The sequence below is a fragment of the Triturus cristatus genome, chromosome 8, assembly GCF_964204655.1.
Source record: "Triturus cristatus chromosome 8, aTriCri1.1, whole genome shotgun sequence".
Lineage (NCBI taxonomy): Eukaryota > Metazoa > Chordata > Amphibia > Caudata > Salamandridae > Triturus > Triturus cristatus.
Window position 1 is genome coordinate 1,059,544,809 of NC_140591.1, and position 27,428 is coordinate 1,059,572,236.

At 41.6% G+C, this 27,428-nt stretch overlaps 1 protein-coding gene across 1 annotated transcript in view; it reads left to right on the forward strand.

Annotated features, from left to right (window-relative positions):
• The window catches only part of LOC146805380 (sodium/hydrogen exchanger 2-like), a 588,486-nt gene that overhangs the window by 547,233 nt on the left and 13,825 nt on the right, over nt 1-27,428 (forward strand). The window contains exons 10-11 of the mRNA XM_085622598.1: nt 4,030-4,161; nt 9,280-9,364. Of these exons, the coding sequence (XP_085478724.1) occupies nt 4,030-4,161; nt 9,280-9,364 (217 nt within the window). The remainder of the gene's footprint in view (nt 1-4,029; nt 4,162-9,279; nt 9,365-27,428) is intronic.

Below are 27,428 nucleotides of genomic sequence, written 5' to 3' on the forward strand. Positions count from 1 at the left end.
GTCATGTCTTCACAAGGTGCCCAGACATCCCATCTAGACCATGTTTGACTGTTCCTGCACATACTGAAGAGATTTCTTTGGCTGGAGGGAATCTTGAATATTCAACCACTGTAACCATGTTTCCCGACCAGAGTCAACAGCTGTGCAAAACCAAGAACCCTCTGGGGAGTGGTGGAGGGGGACATTTGTAGTGTGAGAGAGGGGGCTGTACCATTGTCTGTCTACCTGACATGACATTGTAAGGAGCATTTAACCATCAGTTCAAATTCTGGGAACGAGGTTCAGTCCCTCTGGGCTCTTTTTGATGCCCCTATCTCTCAAAATATTTCCTGTGATATATGAGAGGCTCGGTGCCATAACTTTCTTGGGATGACAATGTGCTTGTTTCTAACCGAATGTCATTGACAATACTTCCATACATTTGCATGAAGGCTATCAGCTACTTGACATCTACCACTGCAGGGAATAAATCACAGTCAAGCATATCCATTCGTTCTTGTCAACCCTCCTATTGACTTCAGTCAGTGTCAGGTCGGTTAGAATTGCTTCTGTGATGTCTTAATAGGTACAGATTTTGGCACCTTGTGCTTTATCATTAATGTACATGTTCTTCTGTGGGAGAGGTTCTCATTTATTTATGTCAGGACATGTAGTCAGCTGATTGTGATCTTTCCAAAGACTATGCAGTATCTCATAGGAGTACTCTTGAAGATGAAGTTCCCATCTCTGAATTCAGGTCACATTTTGCTTTGCAGATCACAAATGTCATCAGAACAGCTTGGTGATCCATCACAGTTATAATATTCAAATGCCCTCATCGCTGTCAATCTCTCTTTCTCCAGTTGTGATTGTAATCTTTAAATGTCTGTCTCCTCCTGGCATACGCAACTATTTTGAGTTGATCATCTCCCTTTTTGCCGTGGCCTACTTTGGACCCCAGACCCACAGGCCTGCATCTACGCAAAAGTAGAGAACATAGCAGTCCATCGTTCTGGCACTGCTGGCTTTTTTCTTGATTTCCTGTAATATTCATTCAACATTTCAGTGTCCACTTGAACACTCACCCATCTTTCATTGGCTGCTAGATCGCAATGTTGATTGTGGCACCATCCTTTACGGACAGTGAACAGCAGTTGGTCAAAGTGATGCACTAAACATCCCTCATCTCCATTGGTGGAAAAGATAAAGATAGGCTCTCAAGAGGGCCAATTTTACCGCCAAGGGAGGCAGAGTGGAATTTATTATTGTTGCTGCCTCCATCCATCATTACCTCCCTATAGATACATTTTCAGGCAGGACATGTTTATTAATACGGGCTGGCTCTCCGAGCACCAGATTATTGGGCTGCAGGTGGTGGACAGGGAAAGGCATGATTGGATAGAGTTTTGTTTCTTACACAAATTAAATATGATAATTTGCGCATTTCCCAGAGTGGCAATATTGAATAGGGCACCAATTTCCTTTATTGGTTTCACACTGTGTTTGAAATAATGGGACTTCTTCTCTTTATTCTTTCAGCCTACATAAAAGCCTATGAATTCATTTTACTAGACCCTTTAATTGCAGTAACTAATTATGTTTACGCCCCTTTAAAGATCCTCCTGAATTGCTTTATGAATTTCTAGTCACATTCCATGTTGCTTAATGATAGCACTTATTCCCAAGCAAATTTCTAACATAATACTTAATAGCTTGCTGTTTATTGCAGCACTTTCCACATAAAAGTTGGGCTTGAGATTACCAGGATTCTTTTTTTATATGGTCACCTTTCAGAACTTGTCTCTCTGCATACTTTATTTCCTCAACACACATCTATTTCACTGTCATTTTTGGAGTTTTGAGAGTCAGTATCAGAGGGTCCTTGACTCTAGATGTTATACATAATTATGTAGGTTGAAATACTTGATTTGTATCTTATGGATAGATTTTTATTGCAATGCATGATATAGCATCTTTGTAGAGGCACAAGCCTGGCAATAACACCTAATTACAGTCTTCTCCAGATGTTCGTGGCATCTCACTTTAACAACTACAGGCAGGCAGGAATGGCTCTTCTATGCGGACATGTATTCAATGTCCTACATTGTAGCTATCAGTGCTTAAATTGAGCAGGTGGTTTCTGAGCACCGGCACTTAATCATCAACACCTGCACTTTTCATGAACACCAGTTAAGGACACATTCATTTACGGGGAGATTAAGTGACTGGTCCACGGTCAGAGGATAGTTCCTCAGCTCCAAAGTTGTAAGCTCTGGGCATTACGCCAATCCTCTCCCCACTTTCATGGTTAGCAGTTGGTCCTATTTTTGGCCGCTCGAACAGGAGAAATGGGATGGTGCAAGCTGCGTCCTCACAAGAGCCCCAGCACTGCAAATTAACCACTGGTCACCATATTATCAATTTTAAATGTAATGGTCACTTTAAGACGATCAATATCCGCCATTGCTTTATTATTACATTTTCCAGCAGGTAATCAGTATAGTTCTGGTTAGTGACATAAGTTGTATCAGGCCTTTTGATGTCCTATTGGTTGCAAGTGTATAACTTAATCCGTTTCAAGCACTCTGTATTTCAACACGTTAATATTAAGCCTATGGGAAATTTTAATTATGTAGCGAAATCTCAAAAAAATCAAGAATTTTATGCTATGTAAAATTCACAAAATGTTGAGAAATTTTGCATTATGAAATTTTGTGTAATTTTTGCCTGTGGAAAACGAGTTTGAGCCAAAAATGCTTCGAGGCAAAGGCAAATGACAAAAGACATTTATGTCAGCCGCCTGCTGATATTTTGCATGACTTTTGCACACAAAGGGCCATATGTAGGAAGCCTAATACCGGTCGGTAATGGCCGATTTTCGGTAAATATCCCGTTACCGACCGGTATTTAGGCTTTTGCTATGTAGGGGGCACATTTCAGGATTCGGTAATTTACCGAATCGGTAAAATTACCGAATCGGTAATTTTACTGATTCGGTAAATACCGAATCCTGAAATGATATGTAGGTGACACTCAAATGAGTGATGTGTAGGGAAAATAATTCGGTATTTAGCACCAAATATATGTTGGTGCTAAATACCGAATACATTGCAAAAAGCAATATTTTGCTGAACTAATAGTGCCATGTGGCAGACATACATGCCCTTAGGGCATGTATTTGCGCCACATGTGCACACATGCAGCCACATGTGCACACATGCAGGAATCAGGGGTGCAACAGGGTGTCACTGTGACACCCTGCCACCCTTGATTGTGCTCCCCCCATTACCGATTCGGTATTTACCGATTCGGTAATGGTAACTGGCTTCCCATTGATTCCTATGGGCCTCCTGGCCCATAGGAATCAATGGGAAGGTATGCATCATTACTGAATCGGTAAATACCGATTCTAAATTACCGACCCATTCCGAATCGGTAAATATTACCGATAGATTACCTACATATCATTTACCGATTCATAAATACCGAATCGGTAAAATTCGGTATTTATGAATCGGTAAATGTTAGGTTACCTACATACCTACAAAATGTTCCTCCCTCACATTCAAAAGTCACACAACATGTTTGCACGGCATATTTCACACTACTTACTTACTCTTGCAAACTTCTGCCGAATATTCATGAAATTGAAATATCAAGTACGCAATTTCACCATCCTGTACTTCATATATATTTAAAATGCAAATATGTAATTCAGAGAAAACCTTTCAATTAATTTGGCTTGTAGAAATCTGTTTACTCTGCAGGTCCCAGCTAATAAAAAAATTAAACTTGAATGGTGTCATTCAGAATGCAACTGGTTGAGTTGACGATGATGGACTGGTAGAATTTTCGTAACAGTTTATTTGGGAATATAAAAAGTCTGCAGCAAAACATGGTCAAGTGCCCAAGACCCTCTGTACTTAGTATCGCAATTTCATATTTTAGTATTAATGACTTTGTTGAAATGTTTAACCGGTGACACAAATTTTTTAAATAATCAAAATGTTTCATTTTTTCTCAACTTTTCCAATGTCATTTGTGTTCCAGACGCTGTCCTATAACAGGCACAACTTGACCACAGGAACAAACGAGAAGCAAGCAAAAGAAATTCTTATCCGTCGTCGGCACAGCATGCGAGAGAGTTTGAGGAAAGATCGAAGCTTATCCCGGGCCAGAGCGGTACTTTTCCTTTCAAATGCCTGAACAATATTCAAAATATATTTTCTTTAATTGTTTTGGATTTGCTCTTGCAAACTAAGGGTATGTATGTGTGCGAGTCGAAAAGAATGAAGCACTAGAAATAATGTGTCGATAACAGATGTTAGCATTCACAGAAAGCTAACAAAGAAAGAAAGTTAGCTGACGTACTCCAATTACCTCAGGTGTGTAGTACTGGGCATGAGAAAGGATACACTGTAACAATTGTTTCCCTAAAGTAATCACCTTTGATATTTTGCAACCTGACCTCAAAGATGTGAAATCTAAGGGGCATATCATCAAGGACCGGCGATAATTATCGCTAAGCGCACTTATCGCCAGGATAATTATCGCCGGCTAACGTGGATTTTTATCGCTGAGATAGCGTGCTATTAGCAACGCTTATCTCAAAAGCGATAAAAATCCTAGCGCTAACTGCCAAACGTGAGATTATCGCTGGAAACCCAGCGATAATCTCACGAAATGTGGCGTTAGCTTGATGATAGGGCAAGGCAAACTTAGCCATGATATCCAGCTTACATAGGATATCATGGCTAAGTCAGTCCTGAAGCAGGTGTAAGGAAAGTAGCGATAACAGGGGTTATCGCTACTTTTCTTGCTGCTGTGCTTCATAGCGTGGGGCTTGATGATAGGAGAAATGTCGCTTAGCGACATTCCTCCAGTTATGTCAGGGCAGGAACGCCCACTTTGCATCTCATTAGAGATGCAAAGCTGGGCGTTCAGAATTCAGGTGCTAATGCAAGATTTCACGCGATAGCGTGACCTTGCTGATTAGGCGATAAAATTATCGCCGCTTTTCGCCCGAAAACGGACGCAAAAGCGGCGATAATTTTTTATCGCCTCGTTGCTGATATGCCCCTAAAAGCTTTAGTATTACGATGAATCTAAACTTTCTCTTTGAACCCAGCAACGTTATTGTCTTATGCATTATGCTAGGTGCAGTGTAGGGCTTTATAATACATGAAAGCATGCAGTTCCTCTATTGAAACCCATCTCAAAGTTCCTTATTACAGGCAACTTTTAACACCTCTAGTTGCTTGTAATAAAGGAATGATGTGACCACTCAACTGCAATATGGTATTACAGTTGAGTTCTGACGTCACGAAGCCTGCTAGGGTGAAAGGCAGGTCATGGAATACAATTACAGCTGTGGTTTAAACAAGGGACATCTGAACTGCTTTACCCTTCTGATATGCTTTTGAAAAATGAAATTGTTTAGCAGAAAGAAGATATTTATGGCAACATCTACGTTATAGGTAATTACAGAAAAGATAGAAGCTTAGCATATTTCAGCACAGATTTTTTTCCATCTGACTTACATGATACTATTCCCAATATATTTTGGTACAAATTACTAACTGCTTTTTTCTGTTTTTAATTTTGCAATACAAATTCTGCTTTCATTCTTTGCGCTAGCAATGAACACGAAAGAGCAAGCCAATAAGGATTTAAGCAGTTTGTGGGAAAGATAATGGGGTGACCATGTTCAATGAGTGATAAAATATCTTCTGCCATGCATTAAAAGGATATTGCAAGTCATCTCACAGTTGCATAAACTTATGAAGGAACTCAGCCTTCTGCCTTGTTCCTCTGTATGGTCATGGAACTCCTCTGGGACTTGTAATATCGTTATCATGTATGGTAAGGGTACTTTATCCCATGTAAATATTTTCTGACAATCTCAGTTCAGCTGATATAACCTTGCTATGCCAGTGCTTCTTCAATAACGATGTATTCATCTCTAGGCAATGCCTGCGCTGGCCTTTTCTTATTGGAGGAAACATCTCAGTTTTGTTATCCTCTTACAGGTTACACTGTCTAACATTGATCAATAAGAGTATAATAATCAAGTCCTGAAAATGTCCTGGTACCCCATGCCCTCATAGAACAGAAGAATACATTTCATTTATTAGAATGCTTAACTCTAATCTTGAGTAATTTTGGGGGTTGGTGCCTTTCAAATGTCATTGTTAAACACATCACCAATTATCTGGGGTCCTTCATATGCTATAGTGCACACCCATATTCATTACTTTATTCTTGCCATTTCCATATGTGTGATGATCTGATTGAATTTCAACAGTCAGTGTATTAACCTTACAAATTATTTCAGAACAAAAATCAGCTAACCGATAACAATTCTCAATATTGCATTTCATCATCTCCAACCCTTACACCAGTTTTCAAGTTATTCATGCATCTATGGAAATGGTCTTCAGCTTTCACGTACATTAATTTACACACTGGGGGCCTCAATACGATGCGGTTCAGGCCGCAACCGACGGCTGGTCAGCTGCAGTCCGAACCGCATCTACTGTTGAGGTCCGACTGACGCATTACGATTTGTGTGGTCAGACGCATCAGTCAGAGTGACCAACTGATGCTTTCCGACAAGCAGTTCATAACTCTATGTAATCCCTTAAGGATGGTGTTTCTTCCATCCGGATTATAATGTTGGTTTTCGACAGCCTTTCCATCTCGGCCTTTTCGACATGGAAAGACTGTCGGAAAACAACATTGGGGGCGGGCCCCCTTCACTCTTGGCCCTCCACATCTGGGCCTGTGCCACGGTGCCTGCCACATGGTGCAGTGATGTTTACAAACTCCCATTTCTCAATGGGAGCTTGTACTGTGGGCAGTTTCCATCCACCGCACAAGCTCCCATTGAGAAATGGGAGTTTACAACTGCACTATGTTTGGTTGGATCGTAATTCGGTTTGCGGAACCTCCACCGAAACAGTGTCTCCGACCGACATCGTAATCATGCACATAGTACATGTAATGAGGTGGACATTACACATTTTCTTTATGATGAAAGGAGCTTGAGGTAACTGCATATTTTAAGTGACTAGTGTCTGACCTCCAAAAATATGGTATATTATTAATACTCTAAGCATGTAGCTGTGTTGTATTAATAGCCACACTCATTAACTGTCTGGAGGATCAAAACTTTTCCTTTATACTGAGATTTGGGATTCATAATATAATGTCTCCACTGCATCACATTTAAGGACTATTACTAGTGGCAGCATTCTTACCATCTTCAGGCACGTTTTGAGCTGAGTCATACTTTAGAATATTGCAAGCTGCCTTCTTACCAATTGGAGGCTCCAGTATCTATGTCAAAAGTGGCTAGTTACACGGTTCCCCCATGTGCATAGTGATGGCATATCAAGCCAGCCGTACTAAAAGTTGTTTCAAGGTATGTTGGCACCCTCGGTGTGGTAAGTTTTCTGTACCTCTACTCCATATTCTTAATGTCCACAATCTCTGACTTGCTTCAAAACACTGCAGATGTTTACATGTTGGTGGCATCTGTGATATCTGCCCCCACCAACATCAAGAAGCACTACCGGCAAAGTCTACGTAAAAAAAGGCCTTAACCACATTCTTACACCCAGAGGATTCACAAGGCAGGTTGTGTCAGTCTAAATACAATTATCTGCAAGGTAAGAATGCAGTAGCTCCACCTGCCCCTTACACTGAAATCTTAAGCATGGAATAGTAAATAGGAAAGAGGAGAGCTACAGAACATAGGGTTTTAAACCAGGGACCTGATTCACAAAATGGCTGCTGAGTAAGTCAGTAATTAATTTGCTCCTGTAAAGTTTCTCCTACATTTTAGAGTACATTTCTAAGTTGGAATTTTCTGAGAGTTCCAGGGGTACTTCAGAAAATCTACACCAGAAGCAGATTTCTTAGAATACTTGAACCCATGCAAAGCGGCACAGAATCATGGAGCATGTGGCTCTCTATGGTGCATCCTGTGGTCCGGCAGATGTGTCTGTACAAACTTGCAGGGATTCTCTAAGTTAGTGTGGGTGCTTCACAGTGTTTGAACTGATTGTTAAATTGATAGTTTGATGACTGTGGTTGTGCATGATTTTGCTTGTATCTGTGATCTACGCCATGAACACCTGCAGACAAAACATACCAAGCTGTGTCCCTGTCATGATATGGAACAGAGTAACAAAGGATAGCAGTGTACTACACACCAGCAGTGAACAGGAACACACAATGAAAAAAGATAAGGAGGGGTAATAACGTAATTACATCTACTGTTGAGTAGGGATTTTATGTCTTGCAGTGGAGAGGGAGGACATCCCCAGTCATCAGTGCCAGTATGCCTATGGTGGCCCACGGAGGAGAGAAAGAATTAGTGCCCAGATATACTATAATACATGTATGAAAATAACCACGTCCATACAACTCAAAAGTATATCTCAACAGGATATTTATTCCAGCCATGTTGCTTGCATTTTTAGTTGAGCAGTAGAACACAATCATATTTGAGTGATTTGCATACTGGGCCCAAGCATTCTCTAAAGGTTCTCGTCCTCCTAGGCCCTGAGTATAGCAAGGTCAAGGCGAGTTCACCACTTAGAAGAGCAAAACCCCAAAGGCCATGTCAGCCTCAGTTCAGTGACTATCCAAAGCTGGACTCAGGGTTTCTGCTCCAATTCATTAATTCTGATTGCTTCCCTCCAAAGGTATTTTCCCAGTTCACGGGGACTCGGTCTACTGAATCATATATGGTTCCATGACCGGAAACAATCGGTCAAGAGAGTAAAATGTGTGCCACTGAGAGTACTCAATAGAAGAGTCTGCCATCCCCTGGGTAGGTGTCACCTGCTTCTAAAATAACATAATATCAGTTTACTGGTATAGGTCTATGTTATATAAATGTCCATTCTATCATAACCATTCTAATCTTTGTTGCACTGCTACATTTTCCTAGAGTGAAAACATCCTCAGTCACCACCTGCCTTGCAAGTTCTATTACCACTCACTCTCTAACAGGATTGAACTCACACATTCAGTTGGCCAACAAACATTTTCACAATCACTTCCCCTGCACTAATGTCTTTTGCATTTTGGCTCTGATCACACTACGACTTCAGCGTTGCTCATTTTATGTACTTAGCTACGCCACATTCTGCATTGTAAGCCATCATCACACAAAGTATTTATTTTGCACAACTGAACTAATTTAGTAGCACATGTTGCACTGTCTGTCAGAAAATGTAATAGGAATTTAGATAACTCATCCATTGCTATCATGTCTGTGTTTTAACTTAGGCAACTACACACCATGCAAGATATCTGTCACTACCAGGGCACACCAGGCTCTCAGAAGGACGTGGAGGACAACATACTTTCACAGGTAACAAGAGCATCAGCTACCCTATGATTTTATTTTCTTTGAAATACAAGCGCAGCACATTCTGCATGTACAATATAACGTATTTATTGCATGTCAAAATATAATTTTGTTTTAAATAGTCCTACAAAAATACAGACTTGAGAATATCAACTACCACTCTATTACCGAGGCATTGTTGTATGTCGAAATATATACTACAGAAACATCTTGATGCAAAAATATCTATTCAAAATGACAAAATATAGCTATTTAATACATACAAAGTAATTGATAAAAAATCGATCACCAAAATATCATCATTAAAAATGTAGTAAGTGCAGAAATATCTCCTAGAATTATATAGACAACAAAAATATTATATTAATAAAAACAGGCATAATGATAATCCAATTTTAAAAAATATGGGCCTGATTTAGATGTCAGTCGACGGGACTGCCCAACTAGCTGACGGTGGTCCTGCAACCGGTATCACGATGCAATCACCTTCAAGGCGATCGCAATCTGTTTCTTTAGTATTGCGGCGTGTGCTGTGGCCTGCAGCACATGCCGCAGTACAAAATTTACACTCTGTACATATTCCTGAACTATGTGGCAGGCACCATGTGCTGCCTGCCATATGGTGCAGGGATATGTAGGGGGGCACGATAGGTGCTCCCAGGGACCATGTCTGAGGGCCAAGGTGAAAAGGGGTCCCACTACGGGCCCGCAATGTCTCTTTCTGCCTGCCTTTTCATGACTGGTAAACCACCATGAAATGGCCGGTGGGAAGGGACATCGTAATCCCTCTGGCAGTGCCTGGCAGGCACTGCCACCATTTTAGGGATAGCAGACCCTCTGACCGTCCGACGGGCTACTTGAGCCCATCGGATCTGTGGCGGTCGGTCTCTCCGACGGCCAACCATCCACCCACCATCATAATGCGGCACGCGGTAATACTAAGACGACAGGCTGGCGATGGCGGTCCCACCGCCACTATAATGAGGCCCAATATTATGACAGATTTCGAAAAACAATTAAATACGAAAAAGTGATTCCATGTAAAAAAGAAAATATTTTGCTAATTAACTTAATTTTAATTAAAACATTTTAAACATATCTTTAAACATTTTTACATGACAAAAGGTTCAAATCGAAGAAATAAATTCTATATAATAAAATGTATATATTATATTTAAATTTCATCGTTTCTACATGAAAAGTATTAGAATGATATTTACATGGTTAAACTATTCTTTACTTTTAAATACAATAAATTTTCAGTCGGAACACAATCAATCAATCAGGTTTTTTTAAAAGTGCACTACTCATCCGTGAGGTCTTGAGGCTCTTCCTGAAGGTGTGAAGGGTAGGGGAGCGTCTGATGTTGACTGGGAGCTCGTTCCAGGCCTTGGCCATGACATAGGGGAAGGCTCTTCGGCCTACTCTGGTTCTGCGGATGCGCAGGATCTCTGCTAGGGCGAGGTCGGTGGAGCATAGTTTTCTTTTGGGTACGAGGAATGAAACTCTTGCGTTGAGGTAATTGGGTCCGATGTTGTGAAGAGATTTGTATGCATGAGTGAGTAGCTTGAAAGTCACTCACTGCTCGATGGGGAGCAAGTGGAGGTCCTGCAGGTGCTGGGTCATGTGATCATGTCATGGGGTTCTGAGGATGAGTCTGGAGTTTGTGTAGCAGGATTTGTTGATACCGGTGTAGAGGGTGTTCCCGTAGTCCAATGTGCTGGTAATGAGTGCGTGGGTTTCGGACTTCGGGGGGGATCCACTTGAAGGTCTTGCAGAGGATGCGGAGGGAGTTGAAGCAGATGTAGGCGACGGTGTTGATCTGGCGAGTCATGGTGAGGGAGGAGTCTAGAATGATGCAGAGGTTCCGGGAGTGGTCCGATGAAGTGGGTGGGTTTCTGAGGGCCACCAGGTGTTGTCCCAGGTGGAGGAGGAGGGTCCGAGGATGAGGACCTTTGTCTTCTCAGAGTTGAGCTTTAGGCATAAAGTCAATGGGAGTCCGACTGAAAGGATTTATGGAAACATCGTAATTGGTCGGTCGGACTCTCCAAATCACATTTGGTCAGAAATGATTCCAAGACCGAGTTGGTCGGAATGCTTTCCAACAGACATCGTAATGAGGCCCTTAATGTAAAACATTAATACTCAATGGAAAATTCATATTTACTTATCTAAGTGAAATAAGAGTTACATAAGGAAAATGTTATTAAAATCATATTTATTATTCTAAATTATACAGAGGGGCTAATTACGATGTTGGGCGGTAAGCCTCCTCCCGACAGTCGGATTCTCCTTGACTGTGTCAGAGCCCTCCAACCGACTCGGTCGGTTTACAAGATTATGATGTTCGCAGGTAAACCGCGCAGTCATTCTGAATTGGTTCCGACAAGCTCGCGGAGGATTAGTGTTGGTCATAACCGCATGTACACCTCTATGGACTGTGTTTCTGACCTCGAGAGTACGATGTCGATTTCCAATGGCTTTTCCCTGTCGGCCTGTCTGGAATAAAAAGGCTGTCAGAAAGTGACTTTGGGGGTCCCTAGCAGGGCCCCCTTCATCCTGCAGCCTCTGGTTGGGGGCCAATGGGGTACCTAAAGGACCCTCCTGTAAAACCCTGCACTGTGTGGCAGGCACCGTGGGGTACCCGCGACAGGGTGCAGAGTTTTCCACATGCATCCCATTTTCCAATAGGAACCTATGTTACGGCCAGTTGTTGGGCGGAACACAAGCTCCCACAGGAAACAATGGGAATCCGACCGAACAGTGTTCGGTCACATCATAATCGGGTATGCGGTACCACTGACCGCGAGCCAGTCAGTCCTGATTCCGAGTTGGCGTCGGGCAGAAAGTTTTCACCCGCCATCATAATCAACCCCTAAATGTAGTCATAAAACCATTAAGGGCCTGATTACGATGTTGGTCGGAAAGGCATTCGGATTCTCCTCAATCGCTTCGGAACCTATGTTTCCGACCAATTAGGAAACCTTTCCGACCGGCCGATTACGATAGAAGTTAACCGTTCGGGCTGTCTGAATTGGTTCTGATCAGCACTCAGAGACCCCGAGTCGGTCATAGCCAATTCGTACAGGTCTATGGACACCGTTTCCAATCGAGCGATTACGATGTCCAAATCTAACAGCCGTTCTGAGTCAGTCTGCCCGACACGAAACTTCAGTCAGAAACTGACTTTGGGGGCCTGTCGCAGGCCCCTCTTCATCCTGATGTCTCCAGTTGGGGTCCGTGGGGGTACCCAAGGGACCCCCTTTTAAAACCATGCATAGTGTGGTAGGCACCATGGGGTGCCTGTGACAGGGTGAAAGATTTTCTGCAACCACCCATTTTTTCAATGGGAGTCTCTGTTCTCGTTCGGATCACAGGCTCCTATTAAAGTCAATGGAAGTCCGACCGAACGGTGTTTGGATACATCGTAATCGGTGGGTCGGACTCGCCGAACCCGAGTCGGTCGGAACCGATTCCTAAACTGAGTTGGTTGGAAGAGTTTCCGACCAAAATCATAATCCAGCCGTAAGTAAAACCCATAAATAAAAGGGTTCAGTTTAACATTCTAACGGTAATCCAGAAAACATCAGAGAAAGTGCTTATATTGCAGGGGGTCTTATTTACTGTTTTAACTCCTGTCCCACATGCAATGGGGAAGCGCATATATTGGAGATCATTATTATGTTTCTAACTGTTATCCCTCACGCATTGGGGAAAGTACAAATATTGGAGGAGGTGGATTTTTCTATTCTAAATCAAAAACTACATACATTGGGGAAAGTGCATTTATGGGAAGGGATCACATTTACTATTCCAACTCCAATCCCACATTCGGTGGGGAAAGTGCGTATAATAGGAGGGGTCGTGTTTACTCTTCTAACTCTGATTCTGCATACTTTGGGGAAAGATTGCCTCATAATGTAATCCCACATAAATTGGAGTAAGTATTTACATTATGGGATAATATTTACTTTTCTAAGCGTAAACATTGTGAAGCATCATTTTTAAATAAAAAGTAATCTTTATTACACCTCAATATTAACAAGTACTTTAAATATATTATCTCAATTTTAATTTTTGGTTCATAAATACATTTAAATCAAGCAAAATACAATGCAACAAATAAATAGATACACAGAAACAGTACAAAATACCAAAACTGCATTAACTGTTTCAAAACAATATTTTTCTACTTAGATTATAAATTTAATTGTAAACAATTTTTATTTTATAATAAGAATTTTTAAAACATCTGCAAACGATTTGCTATAAAAACATCAATATTACTTTAAGCCACCAATAGAATGAATCTTTCTTAACTAAAACACTACTCGCCACTTCACCAAAAAGAATCCAATAAACACAAAATAAACATATATTTTTTTGTAAAATACTACCCACACAGAGCCCCCAAAATATCCAACAACCCAAAAAGAAATAATTCAAATAAATGAAATTAAAAAATATGTATATAAAATTATAACAAAAAAGTATATAAAAATGTACATATAATCTATATTCAGGGCCACTGTAATAAAGTTACAGGGGAGGACCAATCTATGCTGCGTGATTGACTACATTTTGCAGCAAATTAAGGCAGATTACGTGGTGTAATGTGTCACATTTTGTGACTGTATTACTGCATTATTTAGTTGTTTCTTACACATGTTAACACTGTCTGAGAAAAAGTTCAACACCATTAGTTAGTAACAGTTTAACACATACAGCAATAGGCATTTGAAAGGTAAAGTTTAACACAAAAAGACAGCAATAGGCAATCAAATTTGATCAGTTGACTTTTGTGAAGGGCCTTCCACTCTGCTGGTACACCCGCCACTGCATTTTTAGTAACTTTACATCCACTTAACCTACAAATATTATTTTGGGGTAAAAACTTCAAATTATTCAGCGGATTACAGATTATGTGGCAAGCGCTGCGAATCTGTAACTATGCAGAAGCACTCTGGGTGCAGAATTGCATATTTCCAATGGGCCTATCTATATCATATACAAAATATTTTTGTACCCTACAAATTTTACGTCAACATGTATTGTCAACAATAAAAAACAATAAACTTACATTTGATATTATGTACCCTAATATTTTTGAAATCACAATATTTTGAACATAATAATATGATAAAACAAGATTTTAGAATTGATATCCTCTATAGCCAAGGTAGTTATATAACGGTAAGTATAGACTTCCAATTTTTACCTCCATATCAATGTACCTTAATGGCTCATACTAGAGGTCGATATAAAAACTTAATAGTGTGGTAGAACAACTATGATATTGTTGCAGCGCGGAAACCTGGGTAACAGGAATCAAGACGAAAACCCCGTACCTAATATTTATCCTCCCTTCGTCACAGACCAAATATCACATTAACACATTCACTCGTACAATCATTGGTGGGGCCCATAACACCAACATTCACACTCCGCTTCTCACTGGCCTGCACTTACGGGAGGAATAACTGTTTCCAAGCGCTGACATGAAAGGAATACCTTATAACCTATAGTTAGAGAACTTATTTACACTAATACCCCTATTACTGCACATCTTAATCTTAAACAGCAAGAAACTCCTTCCACGTAGTCGACAGATAAAATTAGTTGTTTTGTATTTAGTGATTTAGTCCAGCGAAACATACTCAAAATTCCTAATCTGCACCCTTTCAATAAACGACCAAACACGTTTTCTTGTTAATCAATAGTTTTGTTTATCTAATAATGCAAGAATTTAGTTCCATCTAGTAAATTTATTAATCTTTACACAAATCACATAACATTATATTTACCTATTCTGGCTATCATTCGTCCTCTAAGTCAGCAACTTTAGTCGTCTGTACGCTACAGTCCCAAAGCTCAAGTCAAGGACCAGAAACGTGCAAATATCTATCAGTGCCCATAGAATGTTTGGAAATCTGTAGTTCATTAAGAAACAGGCCAGCAATTCAGTCTGTCAAAGATTCAGGAATTCAGCCGTCACGTAGCATCACTGTCGTCTCCGTCAGCATGGAAATATGCCATTCAGCATCGGAACTAATCCCTCCCTATTCTTCCGTCTTTTGTAATAAAAGTAATGACAAAAAGTAACATTTGCTTAGTTTGGGCTCTTTCAATTGGTTGGTTAAGTTCGTCCGTTTCGGTTTCACACAGTCTATGAAGTCATATTGTCAGGCATGAACCATCCGGTTTTCATAAATGTCTATTGTCAAAGCTCTTGGCAGTCATCCAGTCGTGACTTTGCTTGGGTACAGAGAGTGTGGGGTCATCTTGAGGCTACTGGTACAGGAGCTTGGGACATGCGCACTTGGTCTTATACCTCGTGGAATGGTAGTCGTCACGTCGTGTATATCAAGCGGCCATTTTGTCTTTTAGGCCCAAAGGGTAACTTAAGCAAAACAAACACAAAAAGTAATTAAAACATTGAAATAACGAATAAAATGTTAAACCCTCACTAATTCCCCTATGTGCTTGTAATTATCTAGCATATGGCGACATTTAAAGCGTTCAATGAATTCACCCAGTGATATCATCTGGTGCAACATACGAAAAACGTCACAAAAGCAACATATATCATGCGATATTCTATTTTTCGAATATTAGTATGCGTACATAGGTTAGTTACTAATTATTTTCGCCATGCAAATGCAAATCCCACGTATGTTTCATAAATTAGCAATGTTGATTAAATGTCACTCAGACACATTAATATTATTACAATTAATAGATTATTCTAATTAGTATGAACATGCAGAAATGGGGGGTATACAAAATTTTGTACTACCTGCTCCATCAATATCAAGCTTCTCAAAAAGACAAAATCAAAACGCACATGCATACCATTTAACGTTTAATGTTATTGCTATTATTGTGAAAGAGTGTTCTCTGACTCTTCCGAGTCGATTCCGATGTCGTTCGAAAGGGCTCGGAATCGAATTGGTGTTTGCCGAATCCAATCTGGAACCCTTATTTCCGACCAAATCGTACACACTTCTCAATGACCGAGTACCATGCCTGGAAAATGGTAGAGCTGTCTGAATCGGTTCCGAAAGGCATTGGGACAGGTCACGTCTTTCGGAGCCGAATCGTACAGCTCTATGGACTCGGTTTCCAAGCGAGGAAGTACGATGACCGATTCGGACAGTCGTTCCTAATCGGTTTCTTCAGAACGAATCGGCTGCCGGACTCTGATAGATTATTCTAATTAGTATGAACATGCAGAAATGGGGGGTATACAACATTTTGTACTACCTGCTCCATCAATATCAAGCTTCTCAAAAAGACAAAATCAAAACGCACATGCATACCATTTAACGTTTAATGTTATTGCTATTATTGTGAAAGAGTGTTCTCTGACTCTTCCGAGTCGATTCCGATGTCGCTCGAAAGGGCTCGGAATCGAATTCGTGTTTGCCGAATCCAATCTGGAACCCTTATTTCCGACCGAATCGTACACACTTCTCAATGACCGAGTACCATGCCTGGAAAATGGTAGAGCTGTCTGAATCGGTTCCGAAAGGCATTGGGACAGGTCACGTCTTTCGGAGCCGAATCGTACAGCTCTATGGACTTGGTTTCCAAGCGAGGAAGTACGATGACCGATTCGGACAGTCGTACCTAATCGGTTTCTTCTGAACGAATCGGCTGCCGGACTCTGTCTTTTGGGGTCCATAGCAGGACCCCCTTCACCTGGGGCCTTCTGAATCGGGCCCTTGGGGTACCCAAGGGACCACCTTTCCAACCATGCACATGGGGTGCCTGTCACAGGGTGCAAGGTTTTCCCCAACCACTCCTTTCTTCAATGGGAGCCTGTGTTCTCGTTCGGAACACAGGATCCCCTTAAAGTCAATGGGAGTCTGACCAAATCATATCCTGAAGCATCCGGATACATCCGCATCGCTTGGTCGGACTCCCTTGATCTGAAAAGCATTCTGGAACCGATTCGGATCGGGGGAGTCCGAACGAGCAATTTGGATGAATTGGCAGTCCTGCCAAGCTTATTGCAGCCTCCTGGCCGCTGCAACAACAATGGGTAATGGTGGCTCCCTGGCGGCGGTGGTGGGGCAATGGCGGTCCGACCGCTCTAATTATAATAGGGCGGTCGGAAGACCACCACCACCGCGCCACCATGAGTATGGCAGTCAGTGGGCCGTCAGACTTGTAATTAGGACCTGAATGACTATGTATGGCTTTTATTATTGATGTCTATATCTTTGCCTACTGTCACAATGGCTTTGTTTTTCTTTATAGATAAGTGTCCCCTCCCAAAGTAAATATTTTCTTGTGCCACTAACCATGTCCCCCCTTCCTTTTGAAGTGTTGAGGGGCCTTATTTGGAGTTGGGTAAATGGAATACCCCGTCAAAACGCGGCATTCATCCATCCTCTGAATAACTAGTGTCATAGACTATAATGCACTTTTAATACTGTGGATGGGAATATCTGCCACACTTGTGCATTAATATCCTGTTTGCCAATCTCTGAATAATGCCCTTTGGTCCCTTTCTTAGTCTGCATGTCCCAGTGTCCTTGTTTTCCTTTGTTAGTGTTCATGCATCCCTGTTCCAATGTCCATGTCTCCATGTAGACAGGTAGGAAAGAGAGTAAGTGAAATGCAGAGATTTTGCAATGGTATAGCACAGATTCAGAATTATATATTGCGGATGGTGCTTAACACCGTAGTTTGATCTTTAAACTGTGCACTCTTGATGTGCCTCATGCTCTATGGTTAGTTTTTAAGAGCTAACTTATGATGGGATCCTCATGTCTGACCAACGTACAATATTTTTCGACCTACGAGAATAATATTTCTAGCTTGCTTGTTACCAATATGTTGTAAATGCTAGTCTGTTGGTTGAGTATTAACCCCTTAACTGCTGGGCCTCCCCCCCCCCCAGTGCTGAGCCCTCTTTTTGGCTAGTTGGGGTAGTGTGAGCTTAGGCCCCTGTAACATCTTGTCTACATAAGGTATCCACATCAAATTTGTGTCCTTTTCTTCCAATATCCTGAGGATTCTAAGGTACCAAGGGTTTGTGTATTCCCCTGGAGAAGACCCAGAAATTTGCAAAAATACAGCTACATTTTGGGTTTTTGGTAAAATATTGGAAAAAAGTGCTGAAGAAGAAAACATCTTTACAATTGATGTAAAACCAATAATGGATCCCAGAAAGCTATACATTTCTGTAAAGTAGACACAATTCTACATTCAGCAAGGGGTCATTTCTGGAGATTCTTCAAGGTGTTCCTATAGAAAGTAACAGTTCAAATTAAAACAAATTGAAAATGAGTTGAAAAAAATTGCCATTTGTTTCTACATTTGCACCTGTAACTTCTTCTAAGTATGGCAGAAGTTTACAAGCAATATACCATTATATCCACTGGAGCATTATGGTTGCAGGGGTATACAGGACTTGTAGGTTCACCAAGAATCCGAAGTCTCCAGAGCCAATAACGGAGCTGCGCCTTGCTATGGTTTTTCATTGTGTGCCGGGTATACAGCAATTCACTTGGTAAAATATAAAGAGTGAAAAATCGGTATCAAGGAAAACTATGTTTTTCCGAAATAGGAACAACATATGGACTTTAGAAGCAGTGGTTATTTGCACAACTCCGTACATGTGGATACCTATGCCTGCATGCAAAGAAGAGGGCATGTGTGGATCCACAAACTTCCAACCCCCCCAAAGTCTCTCAATGAAAATTGTACCTCACCTGTGTGGGTAGGCCTAGAGCCTGCAATAGGAAACGGGCCAAAACGCAACGTGGACACACCATATTTAATCAGTGAAAACTGACCCTTTTCTTGCAAAGTGCCTAGCTGTTGATTTTGAACCCTAGGTCAGCCGGCACCTAGGGAAACCTAGAAAACCTATACATTTTCAAAAACTAGACACCCAGGGGAATCCAGGATGGGGTGATGTGTGTGGCTCTCAGCAGGTTCTGTTACCCAGAATCCCTTGCAAACCTCAAACTTTCTAAAACAAAAACACATTTTCCTCACATTTCTGTGTTGAAAAGTTCTGAAATCTGCATAGATCTACAAACTTCCACCCACCCTGCATTTCCCAAAGTCTAGCAATATTTTGCAAACTGTCTAGCTGTGGATTTTGAACCCTAGCTCAGCCTGCACCTACAGAAAACTAATGAAAAACGCGCTAAGCGCGATTTGCGATATTTATCGCGTGTTCTTGATAATATGCCCCTATGAGTTTGACTACATTTTACCACCTGTCAAGTCTCCGCCTCCTTCTTCCTGATCGTTACAAAAGCATGCCGAGTGAACCTTTACTAAAGGCTCCCATGACAGCCACAAGGAAGACATTCCTCCATGTGCCTATAGCGCACTCACTGTGCTAAATCCAACTCCGTCCAGTTTGTGGAGGTGCCCGAGTAGGCTGCAAAGCCATATCTCGAACTGAGAGAGCACATCTACCTTTGAAAATAAGGCACAAATGCTGGAAATTTTCCAAAGCTTTCTAAAGAGAACATCACAAACTATGAAGAACGGTATAGTGTGAAACACGGGTAGTCCGTGACAACGTAGCATATGTCCAATCCACCATTATGTGCAGTGACTGTAATGCACTTATCATACAGCAAACTGAACACCTACTAAGTTCTGATAGAGGATGAACATGGCAAGCAGCACTGACCCATAAGTACCATAGTAAATTCAGCGCGAGTATGGCAGCAATGAATTTGAATCCATTGGTGAAGATGAAGTCATGATGTGTATCTGTAGTACCTTTACTATCTGCCTTCTGCCTATGCTATATTCCTGGGAAAGCCGACCTACCGTAAGCTGTTCTAACCTGTTTGTGTGTCTGTCCTCATCAGTGTCCTGACTATTCCTGTCTAATTGTCAAGTGACCCTATACTAATCCTTCCATCTCTAGCTACTTGAAGCTCGAGAAAACATTTCTGTCACGTGCCATCAATGCTTTCACTGTAGTAAATCTAACTCCTTCCAGTTTATGGATGCAAGTTGGGGGGTGTCCAAGTATCCCAGTAGGCCATATCGCGAACGGAGCGAGCATATATATGTTTGAAAATAAGGCAAACACGCTGGGGTATATTGTCTAACATCCCTAAAGTAATAAGCCAAACAAATGTCCTGTGGGTCTCATTCACCAACACTTTTACTATGACAGTGTGAAAACTCAATTACTAACTTGCATCATACACAATGTTATTGAGAAAGGGTACACAACTCAATATCATGTATGGTGAATGTTTTCACATCTTAAATTAAAGATGTGAAAACAATTTTCATACAAGATATTCTGATCTTGTATCCCTTTTCAATAACATGGTTATGATAAAAGTTAATAATTGAGTTTGCACACTTTCAAAACATGTAGAAATGTTGGTGAATAAGTCCCATTGTATATTTGTTTGATTTAATATGCTTACTACGGTTCTCGATGGCAATCAGGGTGGTCCCTGTGTAGTATAGATAAGTTCCCTAACAAGCACGTCAAAATCCAGTCAAGCCCTTAACTTTTTGGCAAACAGGGTACTCCGTGAGAAAGTGGTGCATGTTCTGTCCACCAGTTTGTGCAGAGTGGGGACTATAATGCACTTGTCAATTGGCGAACAGAACAACTACCACATTCTGAAAGCAGATAAAGGTGTCAAGAAGTCAATGATTTCCTGAAGTAGAGGAACAAATATTCTGCAGCTGCTTGCCTAGCGAAGGAGTGGCCGACACACAGTAGCTATCCAGTCACACCAATTGAAAGGTTTACCTATTGGCAGCTCCACCTCAGTCAATTTCCCAGTACTTTGGTTTTACTATACAATATAAATCAAATAGGAAAACAGAAGCCGGGCTTACTTGGGCACTGGGGACAGTAAACATGAATCTTCTGCCTCTTTCCCTGCATCAAGCACACTTTGCAACAACGACATGGTCACTCCTTTTTAGGTTTTTCAGGAATTTTATCAGCAAAGTGTTGCTCCTGCAGCCTCGCCACGTACTCCAGAACACATGAAGTGGAGGCTGCTGCTTCTGTAGCATTGAGACTTTCAATCACAACTGAAAGTCAAGGAAAGACATGAGTCTCTTGTGGTGGTCTGACGATAAACAGCATATGCACTGTATGTTGCCATCTGGATCAGGTGAGTAAACAGTTTCTTATACCAAGAGCAAGTTTTACGACTCGCATTGTATGGCTGAAGAACCTGGTCTTTCTTGTCCACACCGCCCATGTACTTGTTGTAATCAAGTATACAGGTGGGCTTGTGGACTTTGGCCATATGACCCCAAACCATGACGGGGGAAGTGCTCTCAGCATGAATTGTAGTGAGGACTTACACGTCACGCCTATCTGAGATTTTAACTGCGAGCAGTTTGTTGAAACTCAAAGCAGTGCTCTGGGGCTTCTTGCAAACAAGCTCCTGTGGGAATCCTTTGCAGCGACAATGAATTGTACCCCAGGCCACAGTGCTCACTGAACAGCTCTACTCCTGTATAGAAATTGTCCGCATAAAAGTTATAACCTTTGTGAAAGAGTGGCTGGACAAGCTCCCATACAATCTTTCCTGTGACCCCTAGCATGGGAGGGCAACCTACAGGGTTTAGAGTTGTGTCCTTCCCTGCATACACTCTCAAGCTGTACACATAGCCAGTCGAGCTCTGACACAGCATGTACAGCTTGATGCCATAGCGAGCACATTTGCTCGGAATGTACTGCCTGAACAGCAGCCGCCCTTTATACAAGATCAAGGACTCATCAATGGTTATATTCTTTCCAGGAGTTTAAACCTATGCAAACCTGGCAGACAAATGTTCCACAACTGGCCGAATTTTGAACAACCTGTCATGGTCTGGATGGTCCCGGGGCAATGCAGCAGAATTGTCATTGAAACGCAGCCTGCACTGCTATAGCAAAAAACGATCTCAGCTCAAGTATGGTGCGAAGATGTGGGTTAACCAAACCGTGCGAGTAGTCCATTTTTTACACAATTCTCTTCGCGCCAACAGCATAGCATAGAAATAAATTTTTGTTTATCCCTTACTAACTCGCCTTCCACCCCAAAGAACACAAGGAGAGGGCTTACCTGGATCTGTATCTTCAAAATATCAGCCAAGGCGCTGCACACCTCTCCCCAAACTACCTGAATCTTTGGACACTTCAAGAACATATGCATGACATTCGCCAGCTTCAGGCCGCATTTGGGACACGCCACCTCTCCTCTGTTCCCCACTTTCGACAGTTTATATGGAGTCCAGTACACTCTATAGATAGAAAAAAGGTTGTTTCTCTTTAAATAAGCGGGCTTGATCACTTTATGAAGTATAGAAAAGGATACTTGCCATAAGTTTTCCAGCGTTGCTCCTGGCAAGTCAGTCCCCCATAACTCTTGTGGCTGAGTAAAATCCCCCTCCTCCTCTTCCATCATCCGCCAATACCAATATGATGTTTCCTTCTTCTTAGGACCATCCAGAATCAGCATTTCTTCAAGTTTGTTGGCACCTCCTATCTTATTTTCTAATGATTGAAACCAACTTTGGATCTGAAGATACTTGAACCTTGAAACTTGATAGTTTGTTTTATTTTGAAAACTCTCCAATGAAATCAATGTTTTTCCCTCTAGTAGATCCTCCCACCTTTCTACTCGAGCCTTCCTTAGTGCCCCAACCAATTTGTCCTTCTTCCATTCCGGTGATCCAGGTGAGTCCCAAATAGGAGCCATATTGCTATAATATAGCCATTTTGATCTCCTTCTGATCTTATACCAGATTTCTGCCACACCTCTAAGAATCTTCAGTCTAACTTTTTTAAATATCTAGGGTCTGCATACTTCATCATAATTCCTGAAGCCCCTCCTTCTATACCTTTTAGCAATCCCATAAACAGCTTCCCAATTTCTGAATCTAAGGGCCTATCCAAGAGTATCCTGTTATTATTAAGCTTGAAAGCCCACGCATATAGTTGCAAGTCCGGAAGAGTCAGGCCCCCTTTCTCTCTCCTCTGCCGCAATTTTTTCCACAATATACGGACTCCTTTTGCTGCCCAGATAAAAGAGCCAGTCTTGCCCTGCAACTTCATAAGCCCCTCTTCCTTAAATGGCAGAGGTATAGCATTAAAGAAAAAGGTCAGCTTCAGTACTAAAATCATTTTCACTAGGTTTACTCTACCAAAGATAGTCAGGGGTAAGTACATCCAACTGGCCATTAGATCACAGACTTCTTTTTTCACTCTATTAAAGTTAGTTTCCACCGGCTTATTAATGTCATGAGTCACTCTCACTCCCAGATACGTCATTTCAGTTGTAGTTTTTTCTGCCCCTTCATCTAAATTCCACGCCATAATCTCCGTTTTCCCCCTGTTTATCTTGTACTCTGATGCTCTTTCAAAATCTTTTGCAATTTTTACTACATGCTTCATTGTATTTCCGAGGTCCGCCGTATAGATCAACAAGTCATCAGCATATAATGACAGTTTCTTAACCCAATCCATACACTGAAAAGGTATTATTCCCGGCTAAATTAAATAATAGTGGGGATAACGGAAACCCTTGTCTCGTCCCTCTCCTAATGGTAAATGCTGATGTTAAAGCTCCGTTCACAAAACTCTTGCCTTTGATGACTTATAAAACCCCGCAATTATTCTACAAAATCTGTCACCCAATTTAGCAGTTTCCATGATGGATGCCAGAAAAGACCAATTCACACGATCAAACGCCTTGGTGGCATCCACGGCTATGACTGCTAAAGGTGCATTATTCGCTACCGCCAGATCTATTGCCCCTATCAGGGAGTAAGTTAGCGCATGTAATGCCCATCCTTGCAAAAACCTTTCTGGTCCTCGTGTACCAAGTCCCCCATTAGACCCTTGAGTCTATCTGCAAGAATTTTAGAAAAAATCTTGTAATCTCAATTTAAGAGCGACGCTGGCCTATAAGAATTACATCTGTTTTTGCTCTTCCCTGTTTTTAGGATTAGGGAAATTGTAGCCTCTGACCAGGACTCTGATTGGGCTATCCCTTGCGTAAACAGCTCGTTGAATAATCTAGTCAAGATTGGGGTCAACACCCCCCTTAGTATGCTGTATACTTCTAAGGGCAGACTGTCTGGACCAGGTGCTTTCCCCCGCTTGCCCTTCTTCAGTACTTGCTCTACCTCCCCCACCTGAATTTGAGTATTCAATAAAGCAGTTTTTTCCTCTTCCACTGCCACTGTCGCACCCCCCACTAAGCCACCTATTTCTCTCTTCTTCAGATAGACCCAAATCCTCTTCATACAAAGTACCAAAATTGTTGTAGAAAGCCTCCTAAACCTCTTTTCTGTTAGTTAAAACCTTACCCGAATTCTGACATTTAATTTCTTGTATTAGGTTTTTCACCTGATCTTTCCTTGTCTGCCAAGCTAACAATTTTCCGCAATTTTCCCCATACACGAAAATCGCGTTAGCTTGCTTGTCTCCCACCTTTCCCTCACCCTCTTGTCTAGAATACCGGCAAGTTTAATTTTCAAATCTGGTAATTCAAACTGTCTAGACTCTCTCTGTTAATGTTGTTGACCAGCTCTCCTTCTAGTACTCTTATCCTCTCCTCCACTTCTCTTATCTCTTCTCGAAAGACTCGCCTCTTCCCAACCGCATAACTTATTAGCTTCCCCCTCAAGTATGCTTTGCAAGAGTCCCAATCCACCCCTGCCGGCGCCGAACCCCAATTGAAGTCAAATAATTCAACTATATCCTTCTTTAATCTCCTCACAATTTCCTCATCCAACAACAGGGTACGGTCTAGCGTCCATCATGGGGGTGAACTATTTTCCTTGAGACAGATCTCCAATAGCATTGCGGAGTGATCTGACAGGTGGATCTCAATATGTGTAATACTCTTGACTTGTTCCCGTGAATCTAAGTCCAACAAGATATAATATATCCTCGACTGGTGATGATATTTCTTGTTTACATACGTGTATCCTCTTTTATCCCCCATCCTCCATCTCCAACTGTCATATAGTCCCAGTTGCTTCATCATAGATTTCATCTGACCCTTCATTTTTTGGTTTGCACTTAATCTACTGCCAGCCGATCTATCCAAGGTACTATCTAAAGTCACATTATAATCCCCCGCCCAAATAATTGGGCCGGAGGAGCAAGATAGCTCCACTAATAACTCTTGCAGTGGTGCTATATCATCCACATTAGGCCCGTAATACCCTGTTAACATGAAACCAAGCCCCCTAGCTTTTAATTTTGCTACGACCCATCTGCCACATGTGTCTGAGTTACTTTGTATAATAGAAATGTTTGGGTCTTGTTTTATTAATATCGCCACTCCTTTGGTCACGAAGGCTTGCTTAGTGCACACCATTTGTTTCACCCACTTTTAGGACATATATACTCCCTTACACTCTTTCTCAGACAAATGCGTCTCCTGAAGCACACAGATCTGGGCATTACAATCTTTTATATACTTGAGGATATGCTCTCTCCTTGGCCTCACCCTTAACCCATTAATGTTCCAAGATAAAATCTTCAGGCTCAATCTCTGTCCCTCTCCCATATTTCTATTTTAGTAATCTCCTCAACTAGCAAATCTGACACTTCAGAGGAATTTTTTTCTTTTTTCCCTAATGCTCCCCACCCAGTGACCCCTACATTTTCCCCTCCCCCCCATGGAGAACCTTCCCCACTTTTTAATAGTCTAAGCCTATGAGTTTTTCCCCAGGTGTGTTTCTATCTCTACTTTTATATCTAAAAAATTACATTTCAAACCACTACTTATTGCTCTTCCTAACTAGCTACCTCCTTCATGTATCTATTTACAAATCTATTTACAGGATCCTATGAAGTCATCCACTTCACTCGCCACTCTGAAATCATACATCTTGTTATTCATCATACCTTTAGCACTGCCAGGAATTTCATCTGCACCGAGGCTCCTAACTCCTTCAACTGGTCCATTCTCTTGCCCAACTCCCATTGATGTAGGAAATATCTGACCTAATTTTGCAAGATATCCCTTTACTGTTTTCATTTTCAGAGTGCGAGATAATGCCTTTTCTTTCAGAGAGTAAGTAAGGAAATTTACCAAAATCCTCCTGGGTTTACTTCTATTTGGCCTGAAGGGATCCCTATGTACTTTCTGAATGTCCCGACCAAACTCTTGCTCAGACTATTCTAGATGGAGCCCTGTTTTAATCAGCTTAACTACCAGGCCTTTCAGGTCATCTCCCTCAGTTCCTTCTGGCACATTTAAAATATGTAGATTATTTCTCCTTTGGTTGTTCTCCATCCTTTCCTCCCAATCCTGACACCCGTGTTCTCTCAATCTGAAGGCTTTTATTTCTTCTTCATTTGTCTGTATCTTACCCTTAAGTTCCTCTACTGTCACCTCTAAGACTGTTGTTCTTCCTGTAAGATCATCCAATTTTCTCTCTAGCGCCTCACAAGCTGATTCAATCTCTTTTTGGCTCCCTTCAGACACCTCAAGCCTGCTTCTGATCTCAGACATAAGTGTTGCTATCAGATCACCCAGGACTGCTCCCCGTGTTAACTTCTTTCCCCTGCTCGCTTTGAGTCTTTTCTTTTCTCTCTTTTGTGTTCAATTTCTGTCCTGGATTGGGTTCTTCTGTCCCCCTTTTCTTAGTTCCCTCATCTTCATCTAATGGTGGGTGAGTGGTGGACCTATCTCTTATCTCTTTTGCGTTTTTTACGCTCTCCAGATCTTTTTGACTTTCTTCTTGCAATATTGTGTACCTGTTGGAACTACACATATCACTCCACTCCCCCGGTGATTTCTCCATTTCATGATCTAACTGTCCCTCCATACCCTTATCCGTCTCACTACTTATTGTCCTACCTTCCCTCAATGTTAGTGTCCTTGGCAACACCTTAAAAATGGTCCTAAGAGAGGGAGTAACCGTCACCTTCTGGGTTTTGTTCATACGGTGTTTTATCAGCCCCTCTTGCATGGCCACTCTCTGTTCTCTTTTTACAGGGATTCTTACTACTGGAGTTTTGAACTCTGAAATTTCTCTTTCCTCCTCTCCTACATCTCCTTCACCTCCACCTCCACCACCCCTTCACCTCCACTTG